This window comes from Erythrolamprus reginae, chromosome 2 (genome assembly GCF_031021105.1).
Source record: "Erythrolamprus reginae isolate rEryReg1 chromosome 2, rEryReg1.hap1, whole genome shotgun sequence".
Lineage (NCBI taxonomy): Eukaryota > Metazoa > Chordata > Lepidosauria > Squamata > Dipsadidae > Erythrolamprus > Erythrolamprus reginae.
The window spans coordinates 93,096,383-93,111,089 of NC_091951.1; the positions used below are offsets into that span (position 1 = coordinate 93,096,383).

Sequence of the window (14,707 nt, forward strand, 5' to 3'; positions counted from 1 at the left end):
TTCATTTTAGATTAGTACTCTTGATATCTTAAATTTGCAAACCCAAGGTGCGCTGCTAAGTGACGATGAGATCTTTGCTAGCCGTCAAACTGGAAAACATACCTGCATGGCCATGCGCAGGTATTTTGAGGCACACCTCGCCATCAAAGTAGAGCAAGTGAAGCAGTCACTTCAACGCACAGAAGGTGGAATTCTGGTCCATCCACAACCTCCATATAAGGTAGGCAGTACATTTCTGGAAGTAATAAACCTCTAGCTCTTATTGTTTTCTAGAGAACAACAATAGATATCAAAAAGTGTTTTCAGCTACAGGTTTCTAAACTGGGTTTTTTAAAATTAACTTAAATATTAGATTTGTTTACATTGTATTTTTGTTGCTGTGAGCCGCCCCGAGTCTGCGGAGAGGGGCGGCATACAAATCTGATTAATAAATAATAAGATTAATAAATAAGGTGATCCTCAACTTACGATTGAGCCCAAATTTTTTGTTGCCAAGTGAAATGATAGTTAAATTAATTTTGGCTCATATTATGACCTTTCTTGCCATAGTTGTGAAGTGAATTGCTGCAGTTGATACACGGTTGTTAAGCATTATGGCTTCCCCATTGATTTTGGTTGTCAGAAGGTCACAAAAGGGGATTCACATGACCCTGGGACACTGCAGCTGTTGTAAATATGAGTCAGTTGCCAAGTGTCTGACCATGGGAATGCTGCATGGTTGGTAAATCCACAGTAACTGAATTTAAACATGTCTGGGATAAACCTAGATCCATCCTAAGATAAAATACAGAAAATAGTATAAGGGCAGATTAGATGGATTATGAGGTCTTTTTCTGCCGTCAGACTTCTATGTTTCTATGGTCATATATGTGAAAAACAGTCTTAAGTCACTTTGTTCAGTGCCGTTGAATTTTCACTAAATAAACTGCTGTAAATCGAGGAGTGCCTGTATATCTAATACAGCAACTGATATCTCTTCTGGGAAAACTTTGCTGTGATTGTATTTGGCACATAGACCTGTGATGGCGAACCTGTGGCACGTGTGTCAGAGGCGGCACACGTGCCTTTGCTCCAGGTCAGCTGTCGTGTTTTGTGAGCTGCTGTTTCCCTGCAAATGACAAAACAGAAGGCCAGGGAAGAAAAAAGATCTTGCCATGCTGCCAGTATTGGAATTCTGCGCCTCCCATTGGCCAGCTGGTCTTTGGGTCTCTGCTGCGCATGCACAATGTTCATTGAATTGCTTTCTCAACTGAGAGCATTAGGTAATTCCTCAATTGTTTTCTATGGCAAAAATGTCTATCAAACTGATGCGTCTTTACAATTGAATTTGTGAGATTGGTAGAAGCTGTCGGCGCATGTGCACTTTTGTGCGTGTGCATATGCCTTTCAGTTTGGGCATGTGCATGCACAGTTTGGGTATTTGGTGTCTAAAAGGTTCCCCATCACTGTCATAGACCAATTTAGGTCATATTCTTTCTGGGGCTGCAATTTAATTGTACTACTTTTCAGCTTGCTGTGGGAATTCAGTTCAATGCATAGAATGTGTGTCCTCTCGTGGAATATTATCTGTAGAATCTGATTGAATTTTTCCATTGATGGTCTGTTATTCCAAATTTTACTTCGCAAAAGACCACTAAACCTACATTCTTTACAATGTAATAAACAAAGAGTTTTTAATATTGAATGCTTTTGGATTTTTAATTTAAAATAGGGGATCGTGTCATTGGGTTTTTTAAAATAATAATAATAATAATAATAATAATAATTATTATTATTATTATTATTATTATTATTATTATTAATTAGATTTGTATGCCGCCCCTCTCCGCAGACTCGGGGCGGCTCACAACAACAACAAAACAATATACAGAGAATAAATCTAATATTTAAAAATCTAAAAACCCATTATTAAAAAGTACATACAACACAAGCATTCCATGTATAGGACTATATAGGCCTGGGGGAGATGTCTCAATTCCCCCATGCCTGGCGGCAGAGGTGAGTTTTAAGGAGTTTGCAAAAGACAAGGAGGGTGGGGGTAATTCTAATCTCCGGGGGGGAGCTGGTTCCAGAGGGTCGGGGCCGCCACAGAGAAAGCTCTGTTAAATGTTAAATCTCTTTTAAATGTATGTATCTGTTTAAATATATGTTACTTTGTGTTTTTATAGATTTTAAATTTTGTAGTTAGTTTTTGAATAGTTTTTGATTTTCTTGGTGAAAAAGTAGATTGGATTTTCTTTTAAAAAATGACATACTGTATTAAGTATGTGTCTTAATTTTTGCTGGTAGGTGATGATAAGGCTATTAGAATGTTTGCTTCTACTTTCAGGCTTGTTCCTATACTCATGAACAGATTGTGGAAATGATGGAGTTTTTAATAGAATATGGACCAGGTCAACTCTATTGGGATCCAGCAGAGGTGTTTCTCAAGCTATGTTGTGTGCAGCTCATGCTTCAGCTTATTTCAATAGCATGCAATTGGAAGACTTACTATGCAAGGTGAGAGAGCAACAGGATATGAAACATCTCGTAAGTCGCCATAAAAATTGAGTTGGGAGTTGATCCAGGGCAACTAGCCTCTGTGGTTAATATATATTTATTAACACAGTTTGTTTGTACCCGACAGACTTCTGGAGTTCCCCATAAAATTAATAAAAACAAATATACTCTCTTGTTTTTCAAAAAGGCTCTCCCGTGAATTTATTCAGCTCACTTTTCCTTTAATATGTTTCATAATGCTTTGAGATATATGTATTTCATTTTTGTTTTACCAGAAATGACACAGTGCGTTATGCGTTGGATGTTTTGGCTATCCTCACGGTGGTTCCCAAAATTCAATTACAGTTAGCGGAGGCAGTGGATACCGTGGATGAAGGAGGGACATCTATTTCTATTGTGGGTATGTGAAACCTGATCTCTTGGTGTGCTTCCTATGAATACTTGTACCAATGTAAAACCTCTAAATTCTGAGCAAATGAACTGTAACAAAGGATCCTCTTGACTGCATGGCTCAATTAGTACAAACTCATTTCTTTTTTAACTGGATGGTTTCATATGTCTGAACAGATGAACTCAGGCAGGAGACATTTGTAGGATGTTGCTGCTTTTGTACAAATAATTAAACAATATTGCACCTTATGCTTCACTTGTTTTGTACATGTGCAACAACATGTATGAAGCACATTAAAAAAGAATAAGGTTTGCATTATACAGTACATCACTGTTTTCATCAGCCTTCCCTATGCCTCCCAATAAGATCTATAGATAGATTTAAAAGGGAAGCTAGAAGGAAAGTCATCTAGTATGTTATTGGCTCATTTTCTCTCTCATACACACACACACTTCAGAGTTTTCACTACTAATTATTTGCATGAATTATACAATCATTGGAGACACGGTGGCTCAGTGGCTAAGATGCTGAGCTTCTAGATCAGTAAGGTTGACAGTTTGGCAGTTCAAATCCCTAGTGCCATGTAACGGAGTGAGCTCCTGTTACTTGTCCCAGCTTCTGCCAACCTAGCAGTTTGAAAGCATGTAAAAACGAGTTAGAAAAATAGGGACCACCTTGATGGGAAGGTAACAGCATTCTGTGTGCCTTTGGCATTTAGTCCTTCCGGCCACATGGCCACAGAATTGTCATCAGACAGCACTGGCCTAGAGTCGGGAACGATTAGCCTGTATGTTCAAAGCAAATTTTTACCTTTACCTAATTATTATTATGAGAGTATCTAGTGCTTACCATTAAGAATTATCTGAAAGAATGAGATGTCCAAGGGATTGCAGGAATAAAGCTGCCTTCAACAGTCTTTTTGATTGCTCTATTACTAATCCTTATAGGATCTGTTGAGGTGCAGGTGAGAAAAATAATGTTTAGTCTTGATTATGTATTGCTCAGCATTTTCACTGGATAAACTCAAATTTGTGCACCGTTGTGAAAAGATACATCGTTCCTATAATATACAAATAGAGCCATTGTCCTCTTACACGAATGAGTGCTACATTTTACTTGCTAACGTTTCACTTAATTTCCCCCCCCCCCCAGGTATCAGCATCATTTTGGGGCTTGCCGAGGGTGAATTCTTTATTCACGATGCAGAGATCCAGAAATCTGCCCTTCAGATCATCATTAACTGTGTCTGCGGTCCAGACAATCGCATCTCCAGCATTGGCAAATTTATCTCTGGCACACCTCGTCGTGCACTTCCCCAAACACCCAGGAATAGTGAGCATACTTTGGCCAAGATGTGGAATGTGGTGCAGTCAAACAATGGCATCAAAGTGCTGTTATCATTGCTCTCGGTCAAAATGCCCATTACAGATGCAGACCAGATCCGAGCATTGGCCTGCAAAGCCCTGGTTGGCTTGTCGCGAAGCAGTACAGTCCGGCAGATCATCAGCAAGCTACCCCTGTTCAGCAGCTGTCAGATCCAGCAGCTAATGAAGGAGCCTGTGCTGCAGGATAAGCGCAGCGAGCACGTCAAGTTTTGCAAATACGCGGCGGAGCTGATAGAGCGCGTCTCAGGGAAACCCTTGTTGATTGGGACCGACGTCTCTCTGGCCCGACTGCAGAAGGCAGACGTGGTGGCCCAGTCGAGGATTTCATTTCCTGAGAAGGAGCTGCTCCTTTTGATCAGGAACCATCTCATCTCTAAAGGGCTAGGAGAAACCGCTACCATCCTTACAAAGGAGGCAGATCTACCCATGACAGCGGCTTCTCATTCCTCTGCCTTCACCCCAGTTCCTGCCGCTTCGTCTCCTGTGACTCTGCCTCGTACCCCTCGCATAGCAAATGGCATTGCGGCCCGGTTGACTAACCATCCTTCTGTTGCTTCTGGTGCTTCCTCTGTTCACCCTCAGCCAAGGCCAGCTGGCTGCCAGGGCCCACTTGCACTGCCAGGCCCATCTCACGCCTCCAGCGCCCCCGTGATTGGCAGGATTAGCTTTATCCGCGAGAGACCATCTCCCTGCAATGGCAGAAAAATCAGAGTGCTTCGGCAAAAATCAGACCACGGCGCCTACAGTCAGAGCCCAGCTATCAAAAAACAGCTGGACAGACACCTCCCCTCCCCTCCCACCTTGGACAGTATAATCACAGAGTATCTTAGGGAGCAGCATGCGCGCTGCAAAAACCCTGTAGCTACTTGCCCCCCCTTTTCTCTTTTTACACCCCACCAGTGTCCTGAGCCAAAACAGAGGCGCCAAGCGCCAACTAACTTTACCTCGCGGCTGACCCGCAGGGCAGCCTTCCCAAAGTATGGCGGGGTAGATGGTGGATGCTTTGATAGACACCTTATATTTAGCAGGTAAGGAAGATGGTTCTTTATTCCTACGATTTTTTGGGCCATGCCATTTAGAAAGTGGATTTAGATGCCATATCGTGGCTTGGACAAAACTGATTGCCTTGGGACCACAAGGAAGACTTTGCTATATTACCTCTATAGCATTTCTGAGCTATTGGCAAGATCCTTCTTCCTTTGCAAAGAAAGCTGAAGTCTTTTCTCCTAGAGCTGCCCAACTTCAGTCGTGTTTGGCCCTTGCTCCTATTTCTCCTTTCCCCTTCCTGAAAATTAATTTTCTTACTTAGTTGCTCTTTCATATCCCAGGTTCCGTCCCATTTCTGTGTTCCGGGAAGCAAATGAAGATGAAAGTGGTTTTACATGTTGTGCGTTTTCTGCACGGGAGCGATTCCTGATGTTGGGCACCTGCACAGGGCACCTAAAACTCTACAATGTCTTTAGCGGGCAGGAAGAGGCTGGCTACAAGTGCCATAGCTCTGCTATCACCCACCTCGAGCCATCCAGGGTAAGGAAAAGGCTGAGAATATTCAGGCCAGGTGTGCTTTAATAGTAGTATTGTCTCTTTCATAAGGATTGGGAGATTAGGTGAAACTCCAGGGATGAGAATACATTACATGTTGTGTTGATAGCACAACAGGATGTTGGGGGCCTGATTTTATTGACTTAGGTGGAATTTGTAATTATTATTATTTATTATTTATTAGATTTGTATGCCGCCTCTCTCCGAAGACTCGGGGCGGCTAACAACAATAAAAAAGACAATGTAACAAATCCAATATTAAAAAGCAATCTAAAAAAAACCCAATTTAAGAGACCAATCATACATACAAACATACCATGTATAAATTCCATAAGCCTAGGGGGAAGGGAAAAAATTTCAGTTCCCCCATGCCTGACGACAGAGTTGGGTTTTAAAGAGCTTGCGAAAGGCAAGGAGGGTGGGGGCAACTCTGATATCTGGGGGGAGCTGGTTCCAGAGGGTCAGGGCCACCACAGAGAAGGCTCTTCTCCTGGGTCCCGCCAAATGACGTTGTTTAGTCGACTGTACCTGGAGAAGGCCAACTCTGTGGGACCTAACCGGCCGCTGGGATTTGTGCGGCAGAAGGCGGTCCCGGATATATTCTGGTCCGATGCCATGAAGGGCTTTATAGGTCATATTGCTTAAAATATAGGTAGTCCTTGACTTAACTATCACAATTGAAACTGGAATCTCAGTTGCTAAGTGAAGAGATCATTGTGTAAGATGTTATGTGATTGATTTCAGCTATTAAGAGATTGTACAGGTTGTTTAGCAATGCCAAGTAGGGAATGCAAAGTGTTCTGGAGGCAGAGGGGAGAACTTGGTAGACTGTTCAAAAGCTGCAAATGCTCCCTGCTGAAATCCAAGCAGGATTTTCCATTCCTGACGGAGAGACGAACATGACACGCATCCAGCTTCTCAGGGTCTCCCTTACCTCCCCTAAGTGCTCCTTAGCTTATTACACCGTGTCTGGGCTCTCCGCTTGAAGTTCCTGGGGACTGGCTGGACGAGCTGCCTGCCAAAGAACCTCTTTCATATTCACTTTCTGGGGAAGCTGGCAGAAAAGATTGCAAATGGCAATCAGATCATTGTGGGGTACATGGCAATCAATGTGAACAAGTGGCAAGCACCATGATCATGATCATGTGAGTTAATGGGGGGAGGACAGTGTGACGTTTAATAATGTACGGTACCCTTTTTGAGGATAATGTAACTTTTAATGCTTGTTAAATGGCCAGTCATAAATTGAGGATTATATCTATAACCTATCATAGATCTCTCCATTCAGTATGTTTTTAAACTTTTCCCCCCGAACATTCAGAAGATTGAGGAAGAGATGAGTTTCCAAAACCAGTCTCTGTTTTCAGCTCTTTGGAGATCACTGGAATGGAATCATTGTTCAGGACAGTTGATTTGTAATAACTGCCTTGTTATTACCAAGCCAATAGTATGTTAGTGGTTTTATCTTTGTGTATCATATATAAGTTCCTTTTTGCCTTTGGACTCAACCCGGGGCCATTTCAAGACAGTTAATTTATTCATAGTCAACAAACTATATTCTGTATGTATCACATGTTTTTACTGAATTTTTAAAATTAAGGGAGACTAGGATAGCTGATGAGACCAGAACAAGGCCGAAATAGTGCTATCCTAGTCTCCCTTAATTTTAAACATTCAGCAAAAACGTGATACACACACACACACACACACACACATATACACACTGCTCAAAAAAATAAAGGGAACACTTAACACAATATAACTCCAAGTAAATCAAACTTCTGTGAAATCAAACTGTCCACTTAGGAAGCAGCACTGATTGACAATTTCACATACTGTTGTGCAAAGTCAACTTTGTACAGAACAAAGTATTCAGTGAGGATATTTCATTCACTCAGAACTAGGATGTGTTATTTGAGCGTTGCCTTTATTTTTTTGAGCAGCATATATACCTATTAATCATACTGCCTCAAATTAGCAAAAGTATTATTTGCCCAGAAGAGTATGTTGTACATTGCAACATAGGTAGAAATTCCCCTTTCTCTTAAAAAAAAAACCCACATGCTGTCCATGTGCCTAAAGAGTGTCTGATTCTTTGACTTCTCTTCCCAAACTGCAGGACGGTTCGTTATTGCTGACATCTGCTTCCTGGAGCCAGCCACTTTCTGCCTTGTGGGGAATGAAATCTATCTTTGAAACCAAGTATGTATGCTTTCTATCTGTTTCTCAACCTTGGCAGCTTTAAGATGCGTGGACTTAAGCTTCCATAATTCCCCACCCAGCACACTAAGAATTGAAGTCCACAAAGTTGCCAAGGTTAAAAACACTATTATCATATGGTGATTTAATTGTCTTGAATGGGCAAGGCATTAATCAGGCAATATTTCAATATTTAAAATGTTTTGATTTAAATATTCTGTAATATTCAAGTTCTTTAAAGTAGCCAAGAAGTGTGATACTTTTTCCTATTAGTTTCTGACTTAGTTATTGCGTATTGTGTATACAGTGGCAGACTCTGTCCCCAACCAAGAGTTTCATCCTGTCTGGTTCAAGGTTAACACATCTTTCTATTCTCTGATCCGCATTGTTGGCAATATGCTGACAATACAGAGAATACTGTAAAGCACTATGGAGGGGTATATACTGTAAGTCTAAGTGTTACAGTGATCCCTCGATTATCGCGAGGGTTCCGTTCCAAGACCCCTCGCGATAATCGATTTTTCGCGATGTAGCGGTGCGGAAGTAAAAACACCATCTGCGCATGCACGTCCTGTTTTCCATGGCCGCGCATGCGCAGATGGTGGGGCAACGGCAGTTCGGAGGCTGGCAATGGTTGTTTTTCATGCCGGCCACCCCCCCCCAGCGCCTCCGGGCTCCTCGCCGCTACCCCCCGCCCGCCCGATTCGCCCCTCTCACCGGCTTTCTTGGGGCACGAGTCCTCCTTCAGCAGCGCTTGTGGCAACGGCTTCTCGGCTTTTTCCTTCCCTCCTTCCCTCCCTCCCTCCTTCCTTCCCTCCTTCCTTCCTTCCATCCCTCCTTCCTTCCCTCCCTCCCTCCCTCCTTCCATCCCTCCTTCCTTCCATCCCTCCCTCCCTCCTTCCATCCCTCCCTCCTTCCCTTCTCTCCCTCCCTCCCTCCTTCCCTCCCTCCTTCCTTCCTTCCCTCCTTCCTTCCATCCCTCCTTCCTTCCATCCCTCCCTCCTTCCTTCCCTCCTTCCTTCCCTTCTCTCCTTCCCTCCCTCCCTCCCTCCTTCCCTCTCTCCTTCCTTCCTTCCCTTCTCTCCTTCCCTCCCTCCCTCCTTCCGTAAAAAGCACTTAAACAATGACAGAATAAAAAACCCCAGCCCTCACCTGTGTTTGAATTTCATTCACTCAGTCATTCATTCATTCTTCTGTATGCCACTCAGTCCCAACACTTTCAACCCACAAATTACCATTTCCCATTCCCTTAATGTACTGTACTGTACCTCTACCTGTACCTGTACTGTACATATTGAATAACACACTTAGTCATCCTGATAGAAATAATAACAATATTTATTTACATTTTTACATTTTTGGGGGGGGGGTTAGCATAACTAGGATAAATCGGGATCTTCTTCTATCACCATGTCTACAATGGACGCTGCAGGTGATGGTGTGACAGACCTCGTGGTTTTTGTGACAAACATAGTTATGGGCAGTTGTTGGCACATTTTCTTTTTCTTGGCTAACATGGCTCTGTATGGTGCAAAGGTGTTGTCAAGGGAGGCCTTAAATTGTATAGAGCGAGTCATGTTGGGATCCCAAAGTTCCACCATGCGTTGTACATTTGCAGCAGCTCTGTTCAGTTCTGCAAGCCGCTCAAGCGTTAGGCCAACATCTTCTTCTTCCTCAGCTTCTTCAGCTTCCTCTTCCTCATCTTCTTCACTCGCTGACCTGGTCAGCTCCTCCAGATCTCTGTCTGTCAGCGGTAGGCCATGCTCATCAAGCAAACCATTGACTTCCTCTGGTGTCATGTCAACGAAGCCTTCTCCACCCAGTGCCTGTGCCAGCTTCACAGAGTTCTGGACTGCAGCATCTTGAATTTCTTCGGGAGCAAATCCCCTGTAATCATGCACCACTTCTGGCCACAATTTCCTCCAGCAGGCATTCATTGTCTGTGACTTCATATCCATTAAGGCATTCTGAATGTTCTTCAGACAAGATGCAATTGTGTACTGACGCCAGTAGCCCTTCAATGTGAAGTTTTCATCAGCATCCATTGCTTCCACGATGCTTCCAAGAGAATTGCGCGTGTACAGTGCCTTAAATGCGCGGATAACACCTTGATCCATCGGCTGGATAAGCGATGTGGTGTTTGGTGGCAAGAATTCGACTTGCACCCCATCATGTTCATGTGCCAGGTCATCATGGCCTCCAGCATTGTCCATTAGGAGAAGCACTTTGAAATTGAGTCCTTTGGCAGCCAAATAATCCTTCACCTGTGGGATGAAGCACTGATGAAACCAGTCCCGCGTGAGGGGTTTTGTAATCCATGCTTTAGCATTATGCATCCAGTACACTGGCAATGCATTCTTATTTCTGTTCTTGAGAGCTCTTGGATTTCGTGACTTATAAATTAGCCCTGGCTTCATCAAAAAGCCTGTTGCATTCCCACACATGATCAAAGTCACTCTATCTTTCATGGCCTTAAAGCCAGGGGCTTTGGCTTCATCTTGCATCAAGAAAGTCCGTGAAGGCATCCTCTTCCAGAACAGGCCTGTTTCGTCCATGTTGAACACCTGTTCTGGAAGGTAGCCCCCTTCTGCAATTAGATCTTTAAACGTGCGCTGGACAAAGTTTTCGGCTGCACCTGTATCTGCTGAGGCAGCTTCTCCATGCAAGGACACACTCTTCAGGCCATAGCGCCGTTGAAATTTCTCAAACCACCCTTTGCTTGCTGTGAATGTGGCTGGGGTTGAAGAAGCAGAAGATGTTGATGGCTGGGGGTCTTCAGAGTCACCAGCACCTTCATCTACAGAGAATGACAGGAAAGGGAGAGAGAAGTGACTTGAATGAAAGCATACAGTCCTTCCATCCATCCCTCCTTCCATCCCTCCCTCCCTCCTTCCCTCCTTCCTTCCCTTCTCTCCCTCCCTCCTTCCCTTCTCTCCCTCCCTCCTTCCATCCCTCCTTCCATCCCTCCTTCCTTCCCTTCTCTCCCTCCCTCCTTCCATCCCTCCTTCCTTCCATCCCTCCCTCCATCCCTCCCTCCTTCAAAACCCTCCCTCCTTCCTTCCTTCCATCCCTCCTTCCTTCCATCCCTCCTTCCATCTCTCCCTCCTTCCATCCTTCCCTCCTTCCTTCCTTCCATCCCTCCCTCCTTCCATCCCTCCCTCCTTCCATCCCTCCCTCCTTCCTTCCATCCCTCCTTCCTTCCATCCATCCCTCCCTCCTTCCATCCCTCCCTCCCTCCCTCCCTCCCTCCTTCCTTAAAAAACACTTAAATACAGTAATGACAGAATAAAAAACCCCAGCCCTCACCTGGGTTTCCCTCATCTGCATCGCCTCCTTCTGTGTCTGCAAGACGGTTGTGCAATTGCTGCGCCTTGGTTCGTATAGTGTTCGTATCCAAAGCAATGCTCTTTTTGCGGCAGTCTTGTACCCACACAGACAAAGCAGCTTCCATCTTCATAAGGCGTTTGTTTCTAGGCGTCACCATTCTTTTTGCAGCCTTGTTGAATGTTATCTGAAAAGTTTGCCTTATCTTCTTTTCGTCTTTCTGAATGTATCGCACAGTCGATTCGTTGATCCCATAATGCCGACCAACATCTACATTAGAACGTCCCGCTTTCAGCATGTCCAAAAGTTCAATTTTCTCCTTAATTGTCAGCATCTTCCTGCTCTTTTTAGCGTCGCCGCCTCCACTCCGCAAGCAACGTTTAGGAGCCATCTTCCAAGAAGTCTTCACAAACATCTCCAAGAAACATCTCCAAGAAACATCTCCAAGAAACAGCTCCAAGAAACAGATCCAAGAAACAGCTCCGACAAACAGCTCCGACAAACAGCTCCGACAAACAGCTCCAAAACTTCCAAAAGTTTCAAAGCAAAACACGCTGAGCAAACAACACTGATTGGCCGAGATTTCTGTCCATCAGCATTGTCGGGCAAAATGTTTGCAATGACAACGCTGATTGGCTGAAATTTTGCTGTATCACCATTGCCGGACAAACTTATTGCAATGGCAAAGCTGATTGGCCGAGATTTCGGCCAACCAGCAATGGTAGACGTCAGTTTGGTGATGACGCGTGACGTCATCGGGCGGGAAAAACCGTGCACGTATTTTTAATTTATTATTTTTTGAAAAATCGCGATATAGCGTTTCGCGAAGATCGAGATCGCGAAAATCGGGGGATCACTGTATTGCTATTGCAGATATATTTATGCAATATAAAAGCAAAAAATTTTGAGTAAAGGCTTTGTTCTTTGTAGTTGGATAATGATGTGCTTTTTACTCACAGGCATTCCTTCACAGATGACCATTATGTTGAATTCAGTAAGCATTCTCAAGATAGGGTCATTGGCACCAAGGGGGACATTGCCCATGTAAGTATTGGTTATTGAATCTCAGAAGAAATACAGGGTTACTTACAAGCCATAGCCATTTCTTATAAACAGCACTTGAAAATTCAGAGAGTGAAGTTATTCCTTTTCAAAAATTTAATTTAATTTTTAATCCATATTGAATTTAATTTAATACATCCATATTGTATATGGATAGTGTTGATTCTGGGCATCATTCATATTAATTCAAATTACAATAACAATATTAGTAAACTTTATCATATTTATCCAATTTAGATTATCATAATATTTAAACAGCAATAAACCCTCTGTAAACCTCTAATCTTTCTATTATTTTTGTTTATTCTATTAAAATATACCTTCTGATATCAGCTTACAGCAAGCTCCCTTAATGTTTAAAAGGCAATTCTTTGTATCCATCATCTCCTCTCCTGTTTAGTGTTTCAATTTTTTATCCATTTTTTAACTCATCTACCACACTCTTTATTGAGCTTTGCTTAATTTGCTAGTTTTTATGATCCATGTTTTTCCCCTATTCATAGTCACTTTGCTGGTTTAAGTAGTCCGTTTCATCCAATCTTTCTGTTATTTCCACCAATTCATGGGCAGTTTGGCCTTTATTCGTTGTTCTTTGCAAAATATTTTCCATTTTCTCGTCTATACTATCCATTGATATTTTAATTACTTTGGAACAACAAAGTCATCTCATTAAAAAGTCCTCTCATTTCCACAGCTATTCCCTCAACTCCAATTAGGATAGCAGTATATGTACATTAAAAAATAAAAGTCTCGATTGATTTCAAGAAGAGTTCAAAATTATAATTTTCTATTTATTAATAGATGGCACATTCCTCTCAGATTTCCATGCTGCTTTTTTTCCAGCATATGTTAATTTTAGTCAAAAGCCATTTATTTAAAAGCAATTTATTTAGAAGGGGCCAACTCCAATTTACTCCATATTCTAATAATCCAAGTTATTTTCCAAATTCTTGGAATCTGCTCTATGATTTTGGCCTTTTATTCTAAATTCCCAGAGTTTCTTTCATAAAATGTCTCTTATTTCCATCTCTGGTAAGTATAAGACAATAGACAGTTAAAAGTCACAGCCCTCCACCAGATATTTACTTCTCTGTAAATTTCCAGGAGTTTCCTTTCCTTTCATCAGTAGATGGTGCTCTCAATTTACTTTTCATCATAGATCTCAGAAGTGCTTATTTTTGCATCTTAAACAATTATCCTTTTGGACTCTCTTATCACGGATTTTGTATTTCCCTAGAAGAAAAATCATCTGACCCACAAACAATCATTGTTCATTCTGTTACCTCCTGCACTTTCTTAGGTGCTTTGCCTGTCCCCAGCTTCATGGCAGCCATATTGACAGATGAGGGGCGGAGTCAAGTCAGGGAGGAGTGATGCAGCTCTCCTCAATCTGCAAGGCGCTTCACCGTCCTTGCAGGGTGGCTATGGCTCCTTTTGGAGCCCTCCAACGGGGAGAGCTCGGAGTGGGGCCCAGAACTCGCGGTCCTCACATCTGATGCCACCAGAAGCACAGCCGGAAGTCCGTGAGGTTATTTCTAAGAATTTGTTTCATGGCTTAAAACCATTGAAGTGAGATTGGTGGTATATAAATTTAATAAATAAATACTAGGCTTTTGTCACTAAAATGAAAATCTATAAGCACTGCCATATATTTTTTAACAAATAGAAAAATGGTGTTAAATGAAAAATATATTGAATAAGTACACTTTGGCATTACTTGAGAGAATTAGAAGTACAGTGGTACCTCATCATACGAACTTAATTGGTTCCAGGAGGAGGTTCGTAAGGTGAAAAGTTCGTAAGATGAAACAATGTTTCCCATAGGAATCAATGTAAAAGCAAACAATGCGTGCAAATCCTTCAGGAAAATCCCAAACTTTAGAAGGGAGGCAAACAGGGCAGGGAGGAGCAGCTAAAGGGGGCGGGTGGAAAAAGCAAGGCTAGGCTAAAGGGTGAGTGGGAAGGAAGAAAGGCAAGGGGGGCGCCCCTCCCTTTTCTTTCTTCAAAAGACACCGTGTCAGTTCCTTTGCAAGCACGTTGTTCTCTGCAAAAATTTTCCTCCCCCAAGCTGCCCCTCCATCCTCCATTTTCTTTCTTAAAAAGACACCCTTTCAGTTCCTTTGCAAGCACCTTGCTCTCTGCAAAAATTTTCCTCCCCCAAGCTGCCCCTCCCTCCTCCCTTTTCTTTCTTAAAAAGACACCCTTTCAGTTCCTTTGCAAGCAGTTGTTCTCTGCAAAAAACTTTCCTCCCCCAAGCTGCCCCTCCCTCCTCCCTTTTCTTTCTTAAAAAGACACCCTTTCAGTT

At 42.7% G+C, this 14,707-nt stretch overlaps 1 protein-coding gene across 3 annotated transcripts in view; it reads left to right on the top strand.

Annotated features, from left to right (window-relative positions):
- DCAF1 (DDB1 and CUL4 associated factor 1) overlaps positions 1-14,707 on the top strand; it is a 63,401-nt gene that overhangs the window by 29,127 nt on the left and 19,567 nt on the right. For all 3 annotated transcript variants that reach the window (XM_070738724.1, XM_070738725.1, XM_070738726.1), the window contains exons 11-17: positions 11-220; positions 2,330-2,499; positions 2,775-2,899; positions 4,043-5,303; positions 5,604-5,802; positions 7,937-8,019; positions 12,300-12,384. In XM_070738724.1, the coding sequence (XP_070594825.1) occupies positions 11-220; positions 2,330-2,499; positions 2,775-2,899; positions 4,043-5,303; positions 5,604-5,802; positions 7,937-8,019; positions 12,300-12,384 (2,133 nt within the window). The remainder of the gene's footprint in view (positions 1-10; positions 221-2,329; positions 2,500-2,774; positions 2,900-4,042; positions 5,304-5,603; positions 5,803-7,936; positions 8,020-12,299; positions 12,385-14,707) is intronic.